This window comes from Myodes glareolus, chromosome 24 (assembly GCF_982192425.1).
Source record: "Myodes glareolus chromosome 24, mMyoGla1.1, whole genome shotgun sequence".
NCBI classification, from domain to species: Eukaryota; Metazoa; Chordata; class Mammalia; order Rodentia; family Cricetidae; genus Myodes; species Myodes glareolus.
In genome coordinates, this window is record NC_142049.1 from 1,147,249 (window position 1) to 1,172,458 (window position 25,210).

Genomic DNA, 25,210 nt, shown 5'->3' on the forward strand with positions numbered 1-25,210 from the left:
GAGGATCAGAGCAGGGGAACAGCTTGCCTTGAGATGAGAGACCCGAGGAGTGGAGTTCAGGCTCCCATTTTACCAGGGTGCTCTGCCCAGATGGCACCCTCTCTGCACCTGCCCCTTCCCCTGCTCTCTAGTTCCTCTCCCTGCTTCCCTTTCCCAACTCTGCCCTGCATACTCAGCTCTCAGCATCCCTCTCAGCACCCTCTTCCTCTCTCCCAGCCTCCCCACCCTCCCTGGTACCCCCCCCTCTCTTCTGGGCCAAACCATCCATTCTTGGGTTGTTTAATTAGCTGATTATGGCTGCAGCCTGCTGGATTCAGTGTACAGAATCCTGTCCCTTATAATGAGGTGGGATCTGAGCACTTGCCCACTGGGCAGCCAATGGGGAGTCCTAGGCTCTGCCAGCCAGGGCTCTTGAACTGCATAATGAGCTCCTTGATGCAGGCAGATCATGGGAAGTCACGGTCCCCTCCTCAAGTCAGGGCAAACCACACTGGGTGCCCTATTTCCAGGCCCAGATGTCCACCCTCAAGTGGGACTCCCTTCTCTCAGGCCACTGTCCAAAGGCTCTGGAACTTCTGACACTGAGCATGGCCGAAGGAGCCCATACTTAGGGATCGGGGGAAGATGACTCCGAATCGGGGAACTTAAGTAGGATTTGGGACTGGGATGCAGCTCAGCCAATGAAGCGTTTGAGTGTTTGCCTAGTACGTACGATATCCTGGGTTCAATCCCCTGCACCACATAGACCAAGCACACTGACACAGGCCTGTCATCCCAGCACTGAGGGTAGAGGCAGGGGGATCAAAAGTTCATGACCAACCTTGGCTATATAGGGAGATGGAGGCTAGCCTGTGCTAAGTAAGGACCCTGCCTAACCACAAAAGCAGGGCTGGGGCTATAGCTCAGCAGTAGAGGACTTGCCTAGCACACATGGGTTTCATCCCTAGTGCCAGAGATTGGAACAAGCAGAGAGATGCTTGGATGGTGTTACCCAGAGGGAACAGGAGCAGCAGCAGCAGCAGCAGCAGCAGCAGCAGCAGTGCTGACAGCCATCCCCTGCCAGAGAGTTCCAAGGTCAAAAAGTATGCTTTTTGAATCTAGAGAAGGTTGGCCATGCTGTGACCTCTGCCTTCTGGGCCACTAGCCTAATCTAATTCCTGTGGCTCTACGCTACTCTCCCCTCTGAGGACGTCTCCCGCCGGAACGCCCACAATCAGCTTCGTTCATTGCACAAATATTTATGGAGCTCAGTGCCACGCCAGGCCTGCACAGCACAGACATGAGGGGCAAGACAACCTGGGCCAGGTGCCCTTGCAGAGTTCTTGCTTCACAGGAGAGAAGAGGTAACCGCGCGCACGAGAAGACCACAGAGAGATCAGGAAGCTTTGGGGGGCTTCCTGGAGGGATCCAGGCCTGTCGGATGGGGAGGGCATTACGTGGGGCCAAGTCACCTCCCTGGGGGAGCTCAGTGTGGTAAGAACTAAGGATGGCTGATCCAGGGAGAGCATTCAACACTCACCTTCAGCCCTGACACTGTGCCAGGACTCCAAGCTAGACCTGTCGGCTCACCTAACCCTCACGACAACCTCCTCCCAGGTTTACAGACAGCAAGCTACAATCAGCCGAACAACTGGTTAGACAATCAGCTTTCGAGTGTCAGAGCTGGGCTTTGAAACCCGGAAACCGGTTCTTCCCAGAGCAACTAATCCACTCCTGAGAGATAGGATGGCTTCAGAGAGGCCGGCCTAGAAGTGGGCCCCAGAGTACCACAGAGACTCAGGCTGCTTCCTAAAGGAGGTGATCCCCAAAGATCCTTGAAGGAGCTGGGCGGTGGTGGCACACACCTTTAATTTCAGCACTTGGAAGGCAGAGGCAGGTGGATCTCCAAGTTCAAGGCCAGCCTAGTCTACAGAGTGAGTTTCAGGACAGCTAGGACTACACAGAGGGGTAGGGAGGGGGTAGCGGGATGGAATGGACATGTCCAGGAGGGAATAGCCTAGCAGAGGCAACTGACCTTCAGGGACTTGTCAGTGACTAGTTGATGTCCCTGGAGGCTAGAGATGAGACCGGAGGGTGAAGGCCACTTCTAAAGGAGGATGTGATGCCACAGAAACAAGCAGGAGGTACATACATCCTTTGGGACCCTTAGCACTTGGACTCTACAACCCTGGACTGACTTCCTCAGCAGTGTCTGCCTCACCATTCTGTAACTGAAGCCTGAGCTGTCCAATCCCCCCGTTTTGGGCCCTCAGAAGAAAAACCAGCAATCAGAATGCAAGACAAGGGCCTCACACATGCAGGCCGGTTTGACTTCTATAGAGACACGCGGCCTCAGAGTTGGTGAATCTCACGCCCTAGGTCACACAGCCGTGAGTGAGCAGTCAACAAGGACTGGAGTGTTCCTAGAATGGTCCATCCCTACTCCCTTGGCCTTTGGCCAAAACCTCTACACTTCCATTGGTGGCAATACAGAACGGGTGAAACTACAAGAGCATCAGGGGACTCATTGTGAATCCAGAGGCCCCAGGCCAGCATGGAAGGGACAGTCTGCCTCAAAGCTCAGGAACTGGAGAGTCTTGCCTCCTGCCACAGCACCCCACCTTGCTGAGGCTCTTCAGTCAACAGTCAGTATTTTCTCCCTGGGACCCAAGCTCCGTGGAGACCTCACCAGACAGGGCCCCATCGTTTCAGTATTGACTTCAATCCCATAGACTTCCAGGGACCTGTGAGGTCCAGCCCCTGGGGCCTGGCCTCCTGGGGCCTCATCTGGCATCAAGTCTCCTAGGCAGGAACAAGGAGTTCCTCTGAGGCAGTTCTAGAGATGGGCCAGTCCCAGGAAGGAGGAGGCTGTCTCCTGAGAGATGACCCAGCCAGGGCTCCTCTGCAGAGGGAGGCAGAGAAGGGGCTGGACAACAGAGCCCTTTGTTTCCCTCTCAAAACAGCCACCCTGTCCTACCCCCATTCTCCACTCCCTTGCTAGGAATCAAGCCACCCACTCCCAGGGACAGGATTCATTCTGCACATGGCAGGGCAGTGCCTGGAATCTGCCAGGAGGACCCTTGTTCTGTCCCAGCACATATAGATAGTAATGAGACTCACCCTTAGCAGCCCCAGGCCCCATGGAGTGGGGACACTGTCTGCTAGGCAGCCTCCAGTCTAACAGAGTATTACTGCCTCTGCCTGGGCCCTCCCAGTCTAAATGATGTATGATCCCACTCCTCGGGACGCCCAGCCCAGTGTGAGGAGTAGTGCTTTGGTTCAGAGGAATCCTTAATGGAAGCGATGAAATTGACGTCAGCACTTAGGGGGCCCCAGGGCTGAGAGCAGAGGCATAAGGAGGACAGAGTTCAGTCTAGTTCAACAAAGCTCTGGCAGGCGTCTTCCAAGAACCAGATCTGAAGGCTGGTGGACCCACAGACAAGAAGCAGATTTAGCCAGAACGGAAAAGAGCTCACCAATGGGGAAGAAAACACACAGCCCCTGGGCACAACTAAGACTGTGCCATGGTATTCAGCTGCTTTAGCGCCTAGGGCCAGCGTGGCCACCCCCCTCAGCCTTGCCCTCATAGTCCCACACCTAAGCTAGTGTCAGTACCTTGGCACGGGCTCGTCTTTCTGTCTAGAGCACCCTCCTGCCACCTAGGCCTTCCTTGAGATCCAGTACCCAGCTCAGGGTCACCAGATCCCAGAGTCAGAGGACCCTCAGTCCAGGATCATGCCTGCCCTGGCCAGCTCACCACAGTGTTTCTTCCATGCTACGAGACCTGGATTCCTCCAGGCCCTCACTGATTTCAAGTGCTTTGTGACCCATTTTGCAGAGGAGAGGGCCAGAAGGCACACAGGAAAGCAGAGGCTACCCCTTTCTCCTCCACCTACTGTGTTTGGCTGCACCCTCATCGCTCCACCAAAGCCCCAGAATTTGGCGTCCACTACCTGTGTACACGTGGGGATCTTGCTGTAGACCCTTCCCCTAGTCTCTGCAGCTCCTCTGTGGTTTTGGGACTCCAGCCCCAAATGTCCTCAGGTGTCTCCTGCTTCTCTCCACCCCACACACGGGTGCTCTCCAAGGAGACTCTGCAGCCCCTGTCATCTTCTCCCGCCACCAAGGTCATCTATATCTTCCAAGGTCCATGCAGAAGACTGCCAAGTCCCCACCTGCCCCTCTGTCCCTAGCCTGGGATCTAGAGGAACCTGCCAAGCCCCTCTCATCTTCCTCAGCCCACTCCTGGCTCCCCTGCCATTCATGGGGGCCTCGGCTAGACAGTCAGCATTTCACCCCAGCAAGCAGTAGAACGAATAACCTAGTGGAGGTCAAGAGGCCACTGTGAATCTCCCTGTTGCTGTGTTCAGCCTCCACAGCCCGTGTGAAAGGAAGGCCCTGGATGAGGCAAGCCCACAACCAAGGACCCCTGACCCCGTGCCAACTAGAGGTTTCGGTCTCCGGCCAGGAGGTCCAGACTTGAAAGGAAATGAATGAGCCATCAAAGGAGTCTGCAGCCCGGAGGCCAGCTGGGAATCAGGGACACTGGGCCAGGCTCACCACCACGCCCAGCAGCAACCCAGGAACACTCCTGCCAAAGCCACAGGACTTCCCTATGTTCTAGCCAAGAAGGGTCACCCAGGGCTTAACCACCTCAAGAAAGACAGCCAAGGTTCACAGAGAGCTGGTGATTGCAAGTCCCCATTACAGCCGCCCTCCCGCCCTGGGGCCGAGTGTGTGTGTGTTTGGGGGGGGGGGGGGTAATGGGGGATATAGAGGGAAAGTTCAACATCCACAGCAAAGGAAAATCTACTCCACTCCTCCTGTTGCCTCAAGATGATCCCTCGGGTCACTTTTAGAGTTCACAGGATCAGCTGGGGGCAGTTGAAAGGCCAGCTGTGGAAAGGACAAGCCCCTTTCCCTCTGAGTATACAGTAGCAGAGAGGACCTGATTGGAGGAGAGACCTTTGCTAAGATGTTAGCTGGCTGAATGGTGGTAGACATGCTTCCTCTCTCCTAGTTAATTTCCATATCTTTAAAGTGGGAACAGCAGTTCCTATGTTAATAAATACAGTGAGATTACGCACATACTTCTTGTATGTGTGCTGATGTGCATGCACATGTATGTGCACGTATGTAAAGACCAGAAGTTGATACCCAGCATCTTCCTCAGGCACTCTGCACCCTATGTTTTGAGACAGGGTCTCTCGCTAAACTCGCTGATTAACAAGAGACCTCCAGTAACTACCTGTCTCCATGTCCTTTCCCTCCTGACCCCCAACCCCCAGTACCAGGGTTAGAGACCACCATACCCAGTTTTTATGTGCGTTTTGGAGATCCAAACTCAGGACCTCGTTCTTAAGCAGCAAACACTTTCCTGGAGCCATCTCCCCAGCCCCTGTGAACATAATTCTAACACCAGACAGGCAGCAAAGGTGCCATCAACTACCCTGCCTACTGGGTCCCTCTTCCTTGTCCACACGCTGTGGATTATTTCCATCCTCCCTGCAGCCTTAGTTCTGAGGCTTCTTCCTAGAGGTCTCTGCCTCTAGGCCTGCTCCTCTCTCCTCCAGGTCTAAGAGGAAGATTCGCTTCTGCCCTTCCCTTGTCCCACCCTCTCCTTTCAGCTGACTCTGGTGTTGGGAGAAAAGTCCTATCTCCTCAGCCTGATGTTCCCAGCTGTGCTCACCCCCTAAGGCCCACACCCCCAGGCTGCAGGGCTCCTTTCACATCTCCAGGCCTGGGGGGGGGGGGGCGGGGGGCTCCAGTTTCATTCCTTAGGCTTCTAGGTGAATCTTTGCAGCTCTGACTATCCTGGCAGCTTCAGGCCACATCAAGCCCAGAGTTCTGGTGGGGCCTTCTCTTTCCACTCCCACAGTGCTGTCCTGCATCACAATAGCCTGGGGATGAATCTTCTGGGGATTCCAGTCCCAGGGTATGAAGAAACCATTTGAATTAACCTGTGCTCCTGCCTGGGACCCCTGTTAGGGCCCCATCTTGATGCTAGCTTGTTCCTGCCCTGTAATCTCTCTCTCTCTCTCTCTCTCTCTCTCTCTCTCTCTCTCTCTCTCTCTCTCTCAACCCAGGGAGTTCCCAGAGGGCAGTGACAGTTTTGATTAATGTTCATTATCACTTCCTCTGTAGGGTGAAATCCGAGACAGATAGATAGATGTGAAGACCTCAGAGTCCGGGTGTTGGGTGTTTTTGCAATGTCCTTTCCAATTCACAAAGTAAAATCTCATGGCTCATGGAACGCAATAGCTAAAGTATCTTTGCGATGTTGCCTTTCTTATCTAGAGAGGTCTAGAAAGGGAGTGTCAGAATTTGGAGTTCTAGAAGATCTCAGAGTGGGGAGGGGGAAGGGGGGACCGGCCGGGAGAGGTGGAGTTTGTCTAGCCAGACCACATTTCCAGGCCTAGGCAGCACATGCTCCTATGTCCAGTGAACTCAGTAGGCTCATGGGAACCATGAAAACCAATGAGCAGATTGCTCCAATTTACAGATGGGAATTCCAGGTCTGCCCTTGAGCAGGAAGCTCAGCAGGAGGAGTCAAGGACATAGCCCAGGTCTCAGACAGGTTCTCCAACAGGTGTCCAACAACCCACAAAGTCCTCATCCTCTGACAGTTCACGCTATCAGAGAGGCATGTGACATTTCTCCCCTAGTTACAGAGAGGCCCAGCAGGACTGAGTCACCCCGGGTCACCAGCCGCACAGAAGAACAAAGGAGAAGGGATGGCTGCTGACTCTCCGCTATGCCCTGCTGGAGCAAAGTCTGACCTCACAGGTCATCAGGGTCTCCATGGGGCAATGGATGTGACTGAGGGAGTCTAGCATCTTCCTCCATGGGCAGAGAGAGGCCTGGGTCACAGTGCTGGCCAGCCAGTTGCTCGGGACTGGGCCTCAAGGTGAATACAAACACCTCATGACCCTGTACAATCTCCTCTGGCTCTGCACAGAGTGGGTACCCCGCTAGTCCTCACACCTGGGGTCTACACAGCGCCTAGTGACCTCCAAGGAGAGCCACAGACACAGTGGGTTCTGGCCTCTGCCACCTTCTGACTTCAATCAAGGCAAGTGACCTCTCTCATCATTTGATTCCTCTTTGGTGAAGCCAGAAAAGGAAAATGGACCTCCTAGAAGAACCTCAGTAGGAAGGCTGGTGGCAAGCAATTTCCAAACACAAGGTATCTAAGTAACCTCAGTGCCTCATTTTCTACTCCTGGGAAATGGGAATAACCTCTGGAACCCCTTTCATAAGCTGCTAAGAGTCTCAGCCAGCAGTGGACAAAAAGCAATTTGTGTGAGGGTCCCAACATGTGGCCACAGGGATGCCTCCTCTCTGATCATCTCTGATCCCCTCTGCTATTTCTAGTATACAACAGGGGCTTAATAAATAAATGTTGGAAGAAATGAGGTAAAGGCAGAGAGGACACAAAGATAAGAGTGATAAGGAAAGGAATGAAAGCAGCAGGTGCAGGAAGGCTGGAGGAGGAGCCAGAGAGGGCCGCAGTGAGACTTCCAGAGGCCAGGAAGGTGAAATGGTAGAAGGTTGACCAGGGCTGGATTAGATCATAAGGCTGACCCCAGAGCTTCCCTGACCCTCCCCTAGGTCTCCTACTTTGCCCTAGCTTCCATTTCCAGGGCCTAACCTCTCCTTTCAAAGGAGGCTCTACCAAACGGTTCCCCTCACCTCCCTCAGCTAGACGTAGCTCCCAGCTATGTGCTTTGGAGGTCAGAGGGGAAGGAAGCCATGGGACTAGGAACTGCCTTTCCAGGCCCAAGACAGGGTCCTCCACTCTGTGACCTGTGTTTCCAGTCCTGCCATGGTGAGTCAGGAGTGAGTGTATCCAAAACGCCAGGGGGATATCAGGCCCTGCAGGCATTTTCTGACACGCAGTGTGGTTAGCACTGGTGTGTCACTAAGACATGTGGCTGCATCATGTCATGTCAGAGAGGACAGACTGCATGCACCAGCCAGAGCATGCTTCACAGCATCCAAGTGACAGGATATGTGTGTTGGTGTATGCCCACATGCGTGTTGCAACACGAGGGTGTGTTAGAGCTGGTGCGTGTTTTAGTGGGACCTGTGTATTCTAACAGTACTGTCAGCAAGAATGTGTTGACAGAAGAGTGTGTGCGCGAGCGCGAGAGAGAAGGTCTGTGACGTCGTTCTTGTCACAAATGCGAAGAGTGTGGCAGTGGCTGTCAGCGTGTGCCAGCAGTAGGGTGCTCCTGTGTTCATGAGCGTGTGTGTGTGTGTGTGTGTGTGTGTGTGTGTGTGTGTGGTGTCAGCCTGCCCCGGAGCGTCCTCGAATCTGCCTGCCAATGCAGGGTGTGTGAGCTCGCCTCGGCCAGGAAACGTGAGCCAGATGGGGTGGCCCACCCTGGCTGCCTCGGTCCTTACACATGGTTCTTGCCAGCGACCACACAAGAGACTTGAGCAGAGCGCAGAGTGCCAGACCCCGGGTGACGCTGATTGGAACCTCCGCCCTTGCCCTCTCCCAGGTCGTCCCCACGAGCGCGCAGGGCAGGGCGGCCACCCTCACTCACCGTGTCCCTTTGTCGCCCATGGTTCGCGGCGGCCGCAGGGAGGTCCGCGGCGTCAGCTCCCAGGCTGGAAAATCCCCGGCCGCCAGGAGGAGCGCGGGCCAGCCCGCTCCCGACTACCCGCTCCGCCTCCTCCGCTGTCGCCGCCGCCGCCGCCCCCGCCCGGGTCCCCGCCCGTCGCTGGAGCAGCACAGCGCCCGGACCGCCGCCAGGGGCGTGGAGTGTGCGGGTGTGAGCGCGCGTGTGTGGCTCGGTGCGCGGCTCTGCGTGTGCGTGCCCAGAGAGTAAAGGCTAGGCTGCCGACCGCGGCTGGTCCACGCGAGCGCGTGCACGCAAGCGCGAGCCAAAGCGAGTGAGTGCACGGCTGTGCGCGCGAGCCTGCCCGGAAAGTATCTGTGAGTCTCTCTGTGTGTATGCAGAGGTGTGCACGTCTTTGTGCAGTTGTGCGTGTGTGCGCACAGCCGTGGGTGCGAGCGCGTCTCCCGCGCACGCCAGGGCTGGCCTTTGTGTCCGCGGGTAGATAAAAGCGGAAAATCCGCAGACTCTGAGGCCCAGCCACAGCGGCGCCCCTGCGTGAGGACAGCGAGAGATTCCAGAAGCCTAGCCAGGCCTTCGCCCTTTGCTCCACCCTCCCCGCCCCCGCCCTTCTGGAGAGATACCACCCAACTGCAGAACGGGGACAGGAAGAAGGGGTGGGGGCGGGCAGCGGACTGCAACTCTGAAGAGCTAAGGAGAGTGGAAAGGGTATGGGAGGGGCAGGCAGAAAGAGGAAGCGGTGAGAACTGGAGATAAGGTAGGGACAGAGAGATGACCACCGTTGGTGGCCGATAACGTCGTCGTTGTTAGCACCCAGGCCTACCTTGGTTGCCTGCAATGGTGACTCTGAACACTAGCCATCTCGGATCCCATTCCATGCGTATTGGCTGGGTCCTAAGACCAGCAGGTGACCTGTCCACGGGTTGAAGGGACTTACTTGTTCTTGTGAGCAGGCTCCTGAATACAATAGTGTCCAACAGAGTCTACTGTCTGCAGTTTTCTTGGTATCCTTGGAAATCTTGACTTTCCTCAAGTTCCATACCACGCCAGAAGCTGCAAGCAGGTGAGGTTTAGGAGGGTGGAATCCAAAGGCTAAGGAGGGGTAGGGAAGGGTTTGGGGTTTTAACTTGATTTCTCCTTTCAGGGAGCTTCTTGCTTTATAGGCAGTTGAAGAATGTGAGGTCTTTCTCACCCCATCACTGTTGGGGTTTGACTAATTGGCCTGATAGGTCTCTAATATCGGAGTATTAACGATAGGAAAGGAAGCTATCATTTACTCTGATGCAATTGCGGCTCTGGAAACATCTCCTGTAATTATGTTCAGAAGCAGTTACCTATGATGCTGTTTACATAGAGTGTGCTGTTTATAGAGTTGGTAATAATATCCTAGGATAATGACTATAATTATGTCCAGATTGGGGAGGGGTGGGTAGAGGCTAATGGACAGGCAGGGTGGTCCACGTCTGGGCAATAAGAGCTGGGAGAAAATAGATTAAGGTCTGGAACTTTCACCTGCCCTTTCTTCGTGCCTGGGTTCTTCCCCTGCCCCAACCAGGGCTGAACCGGAAGCCACCTGCTCCTTCTATAGGAGTAGGGGAATCTTGAAAGGAACAGAATAGAATCCTCTGTTGATAGCGGGAAGCTCACTTTGTGAACCCAAACGACCGATAACCTGGTCTTGTACTCTCCACACAGGCTTCCTCCGAACCCGAGGCTATCAATCCAGTGCCCAGTGCTAATTCTCAGAGCATTCAGGGAAATTCGTCATTCTACTCCATAAGTATCTGCGGTTATGTTACTACAACAATGTTTTAGACGACTTTCCCCATAAAACAAACAGCCCAGAAAGGTGCCCAGATGGTTCCAGGTAGCCCCCACCCCCACGGAGCTCTTCCTGGACAGGCTTTGGAAAACAAGACTCTAAACACTGAGGAACATGAACAGATTGGTAGATGGCAGACTTAACATGAAAGATGTCAAGTGCAGGCATCCTTCTATAAACCCCATAGAGGGGTGGATAGTGAGCCTGGTGCTACTGGGCACATCTGTGAGCTAGCTCCTCTGCTGCCTTTTCTGAAATGAATGATCGAACTGGTGCTTAAAGAAACTAAGTCACTGTCCCAAATCCATAGCCTGCTCTTGACCTTGGCCCCTAACCTCCCTTTCTCCAGTTTTCCTCCAAGGGATGCTAACACAGAGCAAAGCCAGAATTCAGCTCACTTTTCATTCAGTGACTGTTTACTGTGCCTGTTGTGGTTCTGGAGAATTTACAGGTCAGTAGCAAATAGGGCAGAGTCTTCAGTGCAGGGAGTGCCCTAGAATAGGGCGTGGGGCGGGGTAAGAGGGCGCTTTCCTTTCATCTGTGAGGCCTAAGGAAAGCACTTAGCACTCATTCAATAATCAGAATTAATAAAGCTGCAAAGGCGATCACGAGAACTCCCCGCCAGGAATCTAGTTTTAATGATAAGTATTATGAAAGAAACCAAAACGTAGTGGTTGAGGTTAATGTCCTTAGATAAGGTTCTCCGAAGAGGAGACCTTTGGGCAGAAAGCTGCACCAAGAAGCCAGGGACAGGAAGGACAAGCAAGGACCCAGGAGGGTGTGTCTGGGTTTGGTAAACAGGAAGAGTGGGTGCAGGTAAGGTAGGCAGCAGTCATATCACACAGGTCTCATAATTAGGGGTAACGTGCACGAGTAATCAATTTAAAGAGAAAGTTGGGGGCTTCAGTGTGCCCAACCTTTGGCCCGTGGGCTACATGCAGCCAAGAATACCCATGATTGTGGCCCAACACACAAGCATTCTTTAAAACATGAGGATATTTTTGTGTGATTAGACGGTGCAATTCTGGTGTGTGAACTTTGTAGGTGGCAATACCGTGTCCTAATGCCAAGAGGTTGGGCATACCTGACTTGCGGGTCACAGTCCGGGTTCACATTTTCTAAGGTTGGGCTGCACAGTCCTGCGGGGATGACGTGGAACCAGGCAAGAACGGAAGCTGCTGCGTGCCCGCTCGGTGCAGACTCCTGGTTTGTACTATAGCTGTGGAAATACAGACTCATGGCTGCACCTGGGGGCTGTGTGGCCCTTTCCTGCAGCTATGATTAAGCACCATGACCAAGGCAACTGAAGGGAGAGTTAACTTTGGATGGTTCCAGAAGGATGAGAAGTCATGATGCTAGAGCAGAGGCTTGTTCTTGGAGCAGAACACAGCTCATATCTTTTAGCAGTCAGCTAAAGCAAAAAGAGCACACTAGCAAACTGGGCACGGTGGCACATGTTTTTATCCCAGCACTCAGGAGGCAGAGGCAAGTGGATTTCTGCGAGTTCGAGGCCAGCCTGGTCTACAAAGCGAGTTCCAGGACAGGCTCCATAGCTACTGAGAAACCCTGTCTCGAAAACAAAAACAAACAGGGCTGGAGAGATGGCTCAGCGGTTAAGAGCATTGCCTGCTCTTCCAAAGGTCCTGAGTTCAATTCCCAGCAACCATATGGTGGCTCACAACCATCTGTAATGAAGCCTGGTGTCCTCTTCTGGCCTGCAGACAGAATACTGTATACATAATAAACAAATAAATAAATATTTAAAAAAAAAACAAAAACAAACAAAACAAAACAAAAAAGGCACTGGGTCTGATGTGACATTTTGCAACCTCAAAGCCCACCGCAGTAGCTACTTCCTCCAGAAGGGCGACACCCCTAGACCTCCTTGAACAACACTTCAAGTGGGGACCAAGTATTGAAAGGCCAGAGCCCGGGGGGGGGGGGCATTTCTCAGTCACACCACCACAGAGGTAGAGCCCGGGGGGGGGGGCATTTCTCAGTCACACCACCACAGAGGTAGAGCCCGGGGGGGGGCATTTCTCAGTCACACCACCGCAGAGGTAGAGCCCGGGGGGGGGGGGCATTTCTCAGTCACACCACCGCAGAGGTAGAGCCGGGGGGGGGGGGGGTGGGGGGGCATTTCTCAGTCACACCACCGCAGAGGTAGAGCCAGCTGCACCTGCTCAGGGACTGAACTGTGCGAAGGGGTGGGGGTTTTAAGATGACTTGAAGGTTTAGGGCAGAGTCTGTTCAACACTCACGCAGGCCCCTTTCCTCAAACAAGGGAAGTCAGGATCCGTAGAACTGGAAGTTCCACCCTCCCTATCTTAACCTACTTGGTACGCATCCTTCACCAGAGAGCTTTTCCTAAAGGCAAATGGAGTCCGCTACGAAGGCCCCCAGGAAGCAGCCACCTCCAGCTCTGCTCCACTGAGCCTCCTACGTGTCTACAGTTTATCACGCATAATCATAGCTTCTTTCCTTTGTAAATTTTTTGAGACAGGGTCTATCGTAACCCAGCCTGGCTTTTTAACTCACTAGCAGCCAAAGATGACCTTGATCTTCTGATTCTCCCCACCCCACCCCCGCAACACACACATACACACACACACACACACACACACACACACACACACACACACCTCTTCTTCCTCAGTGCTGGGACGTCAGCACGGCATCCCAGCATCCCGTTTAAGCAGTCCTGGAGATCAAACCCAGGACTTTGTATGACAGGCACGTATTTTTCCAAGTGAGCTACATCCCTAGTCTACTAACAATTTCTTGAATTTATTTCTTTGTTTGTTTGTTTGTGGTTTTCCGAGACAGGGTTTCTCTGTAGCTTTGGAACCTGGTCTGGAACTAGTGCTTATAGACCAGGCTGGCCTCGAACTCATAGAGATCCGCCTGCCTCTGCCTCCTGAGTGCTGGGATTGAAGGAGTGAGCTACCACCGCCCAGCCAATTTCTTGAATTAAAAAAAAAAAAAATGAGCTCAGTGGAGAAATGCATCTGTGGTTAAAAGCATGGCTGCGCTTGCAGAGGACCCGAGTTTGGTTCCTAACACCCATGGCAGGGAGCTCACAAATGCCTGTAACTCCAGTTCCAGAGACTCTAATGTCCTCTTTTGGCCTCGGTAGGGAACTGCACGCTATACATACCCATACATATACATGCATGTATATGCATAATTTAAAATAAAAATAAATCTTTTTTTTTTAAAAAATGAGCCTAGGCTGACAAGAGAGCTTAGCAGGTGAGGGTGCTCCCTAACAAATCTATCTGGGAGTCCCTGGGAGACCCACATGGAGAAAGGAGAGAACTCCAGCAAGCTGACCTCTGACCTCCACATGCACCCAGTGGTATGTCTGCATTGCCCCTCCCAAGTAATGAAAAAAAAGCATAGAGGGAGACATATGAAGTCAACCTCTGGTGTCCAGTGTGCACTAGGCAAACACACCCACACACTCACAGTAGTACACACCTGTAATCCCAACACTTGAGAGGCAGAGGTAGGATTGCCTTAAGTATGAGGCCAGCCTGAATAAACTATACAGCAAGTACCAAGCCAGCCAGGGTTCCAGAGTGAGATCCTGTCTCAAATCAAAACAAAACAGCCTTTGGAAATGATCCAGCAGATCATATCTTGACCAGGACGCTTAACGATGCAGACCTCTGGCCCTCTTTCCCCAGTTCTTCTTCATGTCAGAACCCTTTCACTTGTTCCTCTTCCCAAAGTTGCTGCTTTAAATAAATTCCCTCTCTGTTTAAAAAAAAAAAAAATAAGGGAGGTGTGGAGGGGTGAAAATGATTCCCGCTTTCTTTAGGGAGGAAGAGCCAAGCCAAGGGCACAGCAAATGAAGGCAGACCTAGGACTAAGACTCAAAGCTAGGTCAAGCAATTGAAAGGCAGAATGAGGGACGAGCGAGGGGAGATGCTGGAAGTTAGAAACTTCTCTAACTTGCCCAACCAGAAATCTGAGTGTCATTCTTGACAAGTCCCTTGCCTCCTACAGTGCTCATCAGTTCAGTCCAGGACTTCTGTCTGCTATGTCCCTCCCGGTAAAGCTAGGGAAATAGGCAGGAATTAGACCACATCATACCAAGGGGTGATGTGTATGCGGTGTGTGTATGTGTGGTGTGGTGTGTATGTGATATGTGTGTATGTGTGTGGTGTGTGTGGTATATATGTGTTGTGTGTGATGTGCGTGTGGTGTGTGTGATGTGTGTGGTATGTGGTGTGTGTGGTGTGGTGTGTATATGTATGGTGTGTGGTGTGTGGGTTGTGTGTGTATTTACTATCTACTACAGATAAGTAGACAGAAAAACCCAGAATCTTTTCACAGCTTGTGCATGAAAGTTACTAAATATTTGTCCCAATTTTGACTATTCTTGATGTTAACAATAGCAGGCTTGATTTTTTTTTGTTTGTTTGGACTTTTTTTTGTTTTGTTTTTGTTTTTTGAGGCAGGGTTGCCTTGGCTGTCCTGGAACTCACTCTGTAGATCAGGCTGTCCTGCACTCCATGTGGAGCAGTAGGATGGCTTCTCTACCCCACTTCCTTCATCTCCTAAGTACTGGATTATACACGTGCACCATCACAACTTTTTGAAACGGTTCGTTAAAAGCAAATAATTAAAATTGAAATAGTCACTAAAAGAATAAATTTTTTAAAGATTCACAAGTTCAAGATGGCCAGGCAGTGATTTAATGATCTGTTAGCACAAAAGGAACACTCTTCACAAGCAGCTGACAAAGCCAGGTGGTGGTGGCGCATGCCTTTAATCCCATGCCTGAGACAGAGGCAGGTGGATTCCTGTGAGTTTGAGGACAGTCTGGTCTACAGCACAAATTTCAGGACAGTGAGATATACATAGATACCTGTCTTGAAAAAACAAACAAAAAAAATAAGAATTTCATAGATTTGATGAAAAAAGGATCACCTCATATATCCAAGGATTTTGGCAAAACAGAAACAGGGGAAATGAAACCCACAAAGAAAATATTCAAGCATATCCTAGCCAAGCAGCTGCAAACCAGAATAAGAGAAAAGCCCGAAAGCCACAAGAAGGCACGTAGCAAATAGATACAGAAAACGATCCAGTGGGGTTTGATTTCTCAGAGGCCAAGACGATGGAATAACACCACCGTTACAAGACTCAAATCAAAACCCAAATACATCCTGTGGACCCACCGAAGTCAAGACAAACAAGAGCAAAGACCATTTCTCTCCCCCAGACCTGCAGTGAGAAGTGTTCAGGGAAGCCCTTGAGGGTGAAGAGCATGGTCTAAGATGGAAGGCTGGGGCTTTGAGACTGGAGAGACGGCTCCGCAGATACGATCATGTGTTGCTCTTGTAGAGGACTGAGTTCAGTTCCCAGCACCTACGTGGTGGCTCACAGAAATCTGTAACTCCAGTTCCAGGGGATCTGATGTCTTCTTCTGGTCTCTGCAGGCACGGGTGTGCACACTGAGTGCAGTAATCATCCTGGCAAGACACCCATTCACTTAAAAGAAAACAAATCTAAAACCGTCTAAATTAAAAAAAAATTGTAAAGATTAGAGAATGTGACTTATGTCTTTGATCCCAGCACTCAGGAGGCAGAAGCAGGCAGATTTCTGTGAGTTTCAGGTCAGCCTGGTCTACGTAGAGAGTTCCAGGGCAGTCAGCAGGGCTACATAGATAGACTCTGTCTCTGAACACAAAAACAAAATAATAAAACAAAGATAGACGTTTAGAAGTGAACAAAGATTTCTGAAAATAAAAAATGTACTAACAACCAAAAGACTTACATTTTTTAAAATTTGTTTTATTACATTTTATTTATTTGGGTGGTGTATGTACATACGCAGGTACACACAAAGTCTCCAACGAGTCCCAGTTGGAAGGTGATGGCACACTCCTTTAATCCCAGCACTCAGGAGGCAGAGGCAGGCAGATCTCTGTAAGTTCAAGGCCAGCCTGGTCTACAAGAGCTAGTTCCAGGACAGGCTCCGAAGCTACAGAGAAACCCTGTCTCAAAAAAAAAATAATTATTAATAATAATAATGATAATAATAATATATTTTTCAAGTGCATTGGTGTTTTGCCTGCATGTATGTCTGTGTGAGGGAGTCAGGTCCTCTGGAACCAGAGTTACAGACACTTGTGAGCTGCCATGTGAGTACTGGGAATTGAACCGAGGTCCTTTGGAAGAACAGTCCATCTGAGCCATCTCTCCAGTCCCTACCTTTCTTTATTCTATATGTTTTTCTTTTCTTCTTACTCTATGGCTGGCTGTGTGACTGGGTGACCGACCCCTAGTATCCTCCTCCCCTCCTTTTCTTGTTCCTAGCTCTTCTCTCAAGCCTAGATTTCTCCTCCTATTTATTCTCTCTGCCTGGCAGCCCTGCCTATCCTTTCTCCTGCCTAGCTATTAGCCATTTAGCTCTTTATTAGACCAATCAGGTGTTTTAAGAAGGCGAAGTAACACAGCTTTACAGAGTTAAACAAATGCAACATAAAAGAATGCAACACCAAACCACAATCCCAGAGAACTTAGACAACAATGCGGACACTAAGAGAAACTTACATAAATATAATCTACATGGAAAGTAGAAAAAGACAAGATCTCCTGAGTAAACTGGGAGCGTGAGGACCTTGGTGGAGGATTGAAGTGGGAGGGGAGAGGCAGGGAGGGGAGCACAGAAAAATGTAGAGCTCAATAAATATCAATAATGTTTTTTAAAAAAGAAAGAAAAAAATGACTAACAGTCAAAAAATGCAAAACATTTTTGCATCATTAAACAAATTTTCCACAGCATAAACGAATGCAACACATCTTAAACTAATATTCCACAACGGAGAAGAAGCCTGAGTCCCTGAGATGTGTTTTGTTTGTTTTGCAGGCCTGGGGTTGAACCCCAGACCTGCCACATGCCGGGCAAGTGCTGGAACACTACACCCATCTCCATCCGAGTTGGCGAGGTAACTGCCGTCCCAGTTTTACTCACTGACCCTATAAACTTGGAACAGTTACATGCCAAAATAACAACACTTTTGTGGGGTTAAAAGTCTGTTTCTATTTCAGTTTGGTTGAGTTGGGTTTCTTTTGTGGAGGGTTGTTTGTTTTTTTTGTTTGTTTGTTTGTTTGTTTAGTTTAGTTTTTGAGACAAGGCCTTATGTAGCCAAGGCTGGCCTGAATTCCTGACCCTCTTGAGTCATTTTCCAAATGGCTGAGATTATAGACATTGGCACCATGCCCGACTATGGGTTTAAAAATATATAAGAGTAACTGGTAACTGCATTCAGGTGGGATTACTGTGTTGTAGTTCATATAGCCTGTTCTGAATATAATAAGAAGATACATTGTATGTAGTCCCTAAATACAAAACACTGCAGTTGGAATGTAGTTCAGTGTTAAGTGCCTGCTTAGCAGGTGTGAAGTCTTGTGTTTAATCCCTGAACTATAAAAAGTAAAAAACAAAAAAAATAATAAAAATACAAGAAGTTGGGGGCAGGCAAGATGACTCACAGAGTAAGGGCACTTGCCAAGTCAGGTGGCCTCTGTTCAATCCCCAAACCCACAAGATAGAAGATGAGCACTGAGTCCTAAAAATTGTCCTCTGGCCTTCACGTGCACTGTGGTGTGCACAGACATGCCACCATACACACACACACACACACGCGCACACACACAAAATAAAGAAAGAAAAAATGTACTTTCTGCCTCCTAAACAGCTGAGATCACAGCCTGTATCTTACTACAGCTGGCACTATTGGATTTAAATTATGAGAATTTTTCTTAAGCTGGAAAACTTAATTATAAACACACATGCAAATATAGCCCATGACATTTTAAAAGCAAAGCTATGGTGTGGTAGCACGCCCATCTTTGATCCCAGCACTCAGAAGACAGAGGTAAGCGAGTCTCTGTGAGCTCGAGGCTGCCTGGTCTACAAAACTAGATGTATTTGTGAATTAATGACATTTTGGTACAGCTATAATGGCTGAAAGGAGAAAAACTTACAGCTGCTTTTCTTTGTTCTTTGAAACAGGATTTTATGTAGCCCAGGTTGGCCCTGAGCTCACTACTCACTATTATAGTTAGAAACTTTGAAATGATATTATCCTGCATCCACAAAACCAGAGAGAATGATTAATAAAAAGGATCAATACTAAAGCATAAGGTTTCAGAGAAAAGAAAAACAGGAGAGTTCAAACAAACAAACAAACAAACAAACAAAACAACACAATTTTTAAACATTTAGAGGCAGTTGCCAGACAGCAAAGAGTTAGGACAAGGCATGTTAGCAGGATTTAGGAGCCAAACGGAACAAATTCTCAACAGCCAACAGTGGAACAATTTGAGCAATAAAATGAATAATGTCTTGGGCTAGAACCCAAAGTCTAAAATAAATAAACACGAACCACAGTGATCTAAATGAATAAATAAATACATAGGGGAAGTCAGGACTGTAATCCCAGCGCTTGGGTGACTAGAGGTGAAAGGTCAGGAGTTCAAGGCTTCTCCTCCTTCGCGTTCAAGTTCAATACCAGCCTGAGCTCATGATGCACTGTTTCAAAAACCAATAACAAAACAAAACAAGAAAATCAAGGTGAGAGGACCAGACAGTGACCTCCACAGTCAAGTGGCGGTTCCTATCATAGGATGATGTCACATGACGGGAAATCACAAGAAAGATGCTAAATTTTTGTAGGGACGTTTTACATATAAAGTGCCTGATGGGAGTCAGGAGAGAGGGCTCAGTAGTTAACAGCTCCGTCTGCTCTCCCAGAGGTCTGCAGTTCAGTTCCCAGCATCCATGCTGGGCCAGTCACAAGCACCTCCTGGGGTGGCTTTCCCAACAAGTCCCAAGCAGTTCCTCAGATCCAGTGCCCTCTTCTGGCCTCCTCGGGTACCTGTGCCCGGTCCCATGCTCCTGCCCCTCTCACAGATACATCTGCTTTAGAAAACAGAACAAAAGCCTGATTAGTACTTTACAAACTTTCAGGTATTTCATTTATTTTACTTAACTTCAATTTTTAAATTCCTTATTTATTCATTGGTAATTGAGACAGAATTTCTCTGTGCAACACCATTGCCTAGCAATAATTTTTTTTTAAAAAAAAAAAGGAGCTGGACATTGACTCTCCCCACATATATGTGTGTGTGTGTGTGTGTGTGTGTGTGTGTGTGTGTGTATGAGAGAGAGAGAGAGAGAGAGAGAGAGAGAGAGAGAGAGAATAGATATGTATATATGCAGAGAGAGAGAGTCTGGAACTCACTATATAGACCAGGCTAGCCTTGAACTCAGAGAAATCCTCCTGCCTCTGTCTCCCAAATACTGGGATTGAAGATGTCCCATTATATTTAGATCCACTTAGGCTCTGATTGCAAAAGTTACCTTGAGTTTGTAGTCCAGGAAAACAAGGGAAAGGGGAGAGGAGATGGCTCCTCACACAAAGGTACTTGCCCCAAGCCAGATGATCCCAGACATTACAGGGCACAAGAGAAATGACCTCTTCAAGTTGCCCTCCAACCTCCACATACAGACCATTGCATGAGTGGGCATGCCCAAACATACATACCAAGTAAACTAACACATCAATCAATAATCATAATAACAGCAACAACATTAGAGAAAGCAAAGGAATCAGCAGACTGTTGCTCATGAAGGGTAGTTCTGGGAGAACCTGAAACGTGCTGGAAGTGCCTGTGGTCAGCACCACCCCCCACTCCCAGCACCCCCAACGCCGCCCCTCCTAGTCCGGATCTGTGGAAATGTGTCTAGCCACCTGCATTTGAGCGAGCCCTCTAGACCAAGTGGTGCAGGTCACGTCTGAGATCTGTGGGTGGGTGCAGATGGTGCAGGAGTTGGCACTGGTGGGTCAATCAGACTCCCTTTGGGCTCAATTCTTCATAACCTGCAACTGCCGCTGCCCCTGTCTCCAGGTGGGACAGACTCTAGAATTTCTCAGGAGTCTCCAGGAGAAAATACTTCCATCTTAGCCGTGTCCTCTGTCTCACCCTCCTCCCCTGTGACGATGTCCTGTCCTCAGTTCCCCTCACTTGCGTCCCTTCCAATGGTTTGTATGTGGCTTGTGGGTGTTCCCCAAGGGTTCGAGATCGGGAAGTTGGTTGCCTGGTGTGACCGTGTTGGGAGATGATGAGGTCTGGTGTTAGTTCATCACTCTCAAAAAGTTGAAGAACTTCTGATAAGACCTTAAATTACTTATATTTCCAAGAGTGAATTGTTAAATGTAAAAGCCAGAACCTGAGCCCTGAGTCACTCTTTGGCTTTCTATTTTTCCAGGTGATCGGGCTCTCTGATCCATTCCTATCATTGTGACGCCATTTGCCCTGAAGCCCTCAACAAAACTGTTTTCAAACAGCACCAGGTCCTTGAAAATCAAGAGCTAAATAAACTTCTTTATAAACATCCAGCTTCAGACATTTTGTTACAGAAATCGGAAACAAATAAATACATTGTTGCAAGTACTGCCTCTGTGGGCTCTAAGATACATAGTTGTGAAACAATGTAACTAGTGCAGACACAAACTGAAAGAAACCCTGTCGTAGGGGCTGTATTTGATTTCAAGCCAAACAAAGAAACAGAAACCTCCCATCAGAATGTCCTAAAGACAAAAAGTATTATTTCAGTTAGAAAACAGCGTAAAAAGTCAGAAGCTCGGGTTGGAGAGATGGCTCGGTGGTTAAGAGCACTGGCGGCTCTTTCAGAGTTTCTGAGTTCAATTCCCAGCAACCACATGGTGGCTCACAACCATCTGTAATGAGATCTGGTGCCCTCTTCTGGCCTGCAGGCACACACGGAAGAAATGTTGTATACAGAATAAATAAATCTTAAAAAAAAAAAAAAAAAGTCAGAAGCTCTTCCCCTTAAAGAAATGCACACTTCTCTCAAAAAGAATTGGGAAAGGTGCCAAGAAACTTAGATGATGGCACTACCTGTAAGTCCAGCATCCAGGAGGTGAAGGCAGGGGGGTGGGTCCCGAGTGAACTATTATTGTGAGGCCATTCAGAATCAGACAACAAGAGCCTTTCTAAAACAAAACTGTATCACAAGCTTGTAATTCAAATATAATCATGTGGGTTTTTTTTTTTTGAGCAATTGATGACAAGTAGAAAAAAAAAGAAGCATGTGATACAAACATCTGAAAAACAGTCTCTTTTTCTTTTTCTACATTATTTTACTTTCATACGGAAAAATGTAAACATGGGTAGAAATTTAAAAAAAAAAGCGTGGTAGTGTTGATGCACCCTCTTAATCCCAGGACAGGAGAAGGGGGGAGGCAGATCTCTGTGAGTTTGAGGCAAGCAGGTCTACAGAGTGAGTTCCAGGACAGCCAGGGCTACACAAAGAAACCCTCTCTCGAAAAAGGAAAAAGAAAAAAGGGAAGAGAAAAACTGAGCCACCGCCACATACCCATTCCTCAGCTTCAATGGTTATTATAAATGTCATTGGTGTATATGTACATGTGGGGATGTGTGGTATGTGTTATGAATTTGTCTGTGTGTATAAGTACGTGTGCATCTTTCTTTTCTCTACAGTTAGTGAGTTCTCAGGACTACCCTGAGTTCCAGGCTGCATGGACTCCCTGTGGACATCTCCAGATTAGGGGCCCTTTCCTACCAAACTGTACAGGTGCAGTCTGCTGCTGCTGAAGGCCAGATCCAAGCCTTTTTTGTTTGTTTGTGTGTTTGTTTGTTTGTTTTTCCAGGCAGGGTTTCTCTGTAGCTTTGGAACCTGTCCTGGAACTAGCTCTTGTAGACCAGGTTGGCCTCAACTCACAGATCCGCTTGCCTCTGCCTCCTGAGTGCTGGGATTAAAGGCATGTGCCACCACCGCCTGGCTCTCAGATCCTAGTCTTAACAGCTGCTGCTTCCTGAAGCAGCCATTGGACAGTCTTCAAGTCGGGGCCACTTCAGCCATTCTCAAATCTTCCATTTCTTTAGAGTCAAAAGCATCTCTGGTTTGTTTAGCTCCTGAAGGAGCATTCCTTGGTGGTCCGGTCAATGTAGATGTTCAGGATGCCCTACTCCAGTGTAAACATGGGGGCAGGTGTCCAACACCCAGAAGCCTTTCTCAATTCTCTGTTTATCTAAGTTTACTAAGAGCCCCCTTTGATTATACACATTATGTATGCAAGAGTGCCAGGCCAGATTAAAGATGCTCAAACTATGCTTTAATTTATTATCTGGGCCTCTCTAAAGTCCAGGAAGTTTATATTAGGAATGAAAAGCTATTTGGAGATGTAGCCACAAAGACCCTCAGAAATAACCAATAGCCACAGATCCTAGGCTTCGCCACAGAACTCCTTGGCTGTGGGAGATGCAGGAAGTAGCTGGCCTTGAGCCCACAGCCTGCTGCAGTAGGTTCTCGGGCCTCCTACCCAAACCTGAGTTCTGGACTTTATTCTTTTCTCTTTTTATTATGGTGGCTGGTTGGGGGTGGGGAGGGCAAGCAGGAACATAAGATGAAGTGAGTTTTAGTCTGATTTACCAAAGACTTCATTGCAACAGTCGTTGAGACAGAATTTGAACCCAGTCTTCCTGGCTCCATATGTTAACCCCCTCTCCTCCCTCCCACTCCCAAGGAATCTAGAAAACCCAGGGAAGCCTTGCTGCTGCCTTGAGTATTCCTGGAGGTACATGCAGTAATGCCTGTTGTCAGAAGGGCCAAGTTTCCAGCAGTTACCTAGGTGATGCTGGTGACAAAAGGCAGCAACCACACCCAGAAACCTGACACCAAAAGTCAACCCTTTGACAGGGGACCTCTTGGTTGACCTCAATGCCTACAGGTCTTAAATTCCATCCACTCCCAGCTGGGCGGTGGTGGCGCATGCCTTTAATCCCAGCACTTGGGAGGCAGAGGCAGGTGGATCTCTGTGAGTTCGAGGCCAGCCTGGTCTACAACAGCTAGTTCCAGGACAGGCTCCAAGGCTACAGAGAAACCCTGTCTCGGGTTTCCATCCACTCCCAAGTCCTGGGATCACAGGTCTGGGCCACCACTTTCAGCTAATAAATTATTATGTTATTTCCTGTTTTGTTTGTTCAAGACAGGGTCTTACTATGTAGCACTGGCTGTCCTGAAATATACTAAGTAGGCCAGGCTGGCCTCAAACTCACAGAGATCCACTTGTTTCTGTCTCCCAAGTACTAGGATTAAAAGTCTGTGCCACCACATCTGGCTTATTGTTTTTTAAAGACTTATTTATTTTTAAACTTTAGTAGCACACACCTTTAATCCCAGCGTTCAGGAGGCAGAGGCAGGTGGATTTCTGTGAGTTCCAGGCTAGTCTGGTCCACAGACTGAGTTCCAAGGCCACACAGATAAATAGTGTCTTGAAAAAAAAACAAAAAAAAAGTTTATCTTATTTTTGTGTGTGTGCATGTTCTGTCTGCATGTATGTATGTGTACCACATGTAGGGCTTTTGAATCCCCTGGAACTGGGGTTACAGATGGTTAACCATCATGTGGGTGTATGCTGGAAATCAAACCTGGGTCCTGGCCTGAGCAACAGGTACTATTAACCTCTGAGCCATCTCTCCAACCCTGCCTTAAATCTTAACTAACTCGTTTTTGAGGATAGACGTGGAGATGGTAGGTGGTATCTTAAATATGTCTCTTCCAGAGGTTCTGAGTTCAATTCCCAGCAACCACATGGTGTCTCACAACCATCTAAGATGAGTTCTGGTGCCCTCTCCTGGCATACAAGCATATATGGAAGGAATGTTGTATACATAATAAATAAATAAATATTAAAAAAAGGAAAAGAAAAGAAAACCAAATCCTAGACTCTAAACTGAGCAGATCCACCAAACTCGCGACCCCTCCCTCATCCCTCCACCCCTAGCTCTTAAGGAAAGCTCCTCTGAATACCAGCTTCCTGTGAGGCTAAGACTTGCCTCTAATTCCACTGCCAACACGGGTCCTGACACAGAGTTACTGCTCACCTTTCAGTGAGTGAGTTTCTTGGGGTTTGGTTTGGTTGAGACAGGTTCTCACCGTGCAGCCTTGGCTAGCCTGGAACTCTCTTGGCTGGTCTTGAACTCATAGAGATATGCCTAAAGATGAGGGCTACCTAGAACTCCCAGTGTGTGTATGTGTGTATGTACATGTGTGTGCAGATGTGTGTGTACATGTGTGTGCAGACGTGTGTGTGTGTGTGTACATGTGTGTGCAGGTGTGTGTGTGTTGCTAGGGACTAGGCCTAGTTCCTCATGCATGCCGTCATTGCAAGGTTCTTTGAAGCAGCAGCACCTGTTTCTCAGACGGCCGTAGTTAGCGGGGAAAACAAACACCCCTGAAACTCTTCATTCTGAGTCCACTGCACCAGGTTTATGGTCTCATCATCATGAAGAACGGCCAGGAAGGACAGTGAGGGTGAGCCGAGCTTTAAAGACGGTGCGAAGCAGCTCCCTGTAACCTGCAAGGGGGCACAAAAGTGAATTGCTAGCCAGGCCTCCTTGCCTGTGTCCTTTTATGCCCCTTTCACAAATCCGATTGGCTCGGGCCTGAGGTAAACTAGGGACTGAGTTGAGAGGCCTCTGTTTGGTTGACCTCTGGCTGTGGAGGGCTTCGGTTGGTCTGGAGATGAGGTAGGAAAGGAAAGGCAAGCTCAGGAAAAGATAAACACGCCAAGATATTTCACTGGGGTTGGGGGTGGGACCAGGAAGTGAGGAGAGCAAGAGGGTGTGGTCAATGGCTTTCAGAGCAAAGCTAGTAGCCAGTTTGGTGAGTCAAGGCCTTTTAAAATTTCCTGGGGCTGGAGATGTGGCTCAGTGGCTAAGAGCACGTATTATTCTTGCAGAGGATCCATGTTTG

General features: G+C 49.1%; 1 protein-coding gene and 1 long non-coding RNA gene across 2 annotated transcripts in view; one reads left to right on the forward strand and one right to left on the reverse strand.

The window, feature by feature from the left end:
* Positions 1-8,676, reverse strand: part of Arrb1 (arrestin beta 1) — a 72,540-nt gene extending 63,864 nt beyond the window's left edge. Inside the window, exon 1 of the mRNA XM_085682937.2 lies at positions 8,532-8,676. Coding sequence (XP_085539063.1) covers positions 8,532-8,551 — 20 coding nt within the window. The 5' untranslated portion in view covers positions 8,552-8,676. The remainder of the gene's footprint in view (positions 1-8,531) is intronic.
* An 8-nt stretch (positions 8,677-8,684) lies between these two features.
* Positions 8,685-20,803, forward strand: LOC125400921 (uncharacterized). The gene is made up of 2 exons (XR_015736393.1): positions 8,685-9,627; positions 20,678-20,803. It is a non-coding gene; the product is annotated as an uncharacterized LOC125400921 (long non-coding RNA).
* The last annotated feature ends 4,407 nt before the right edge of the window (positions 20,804-25,210 follow it).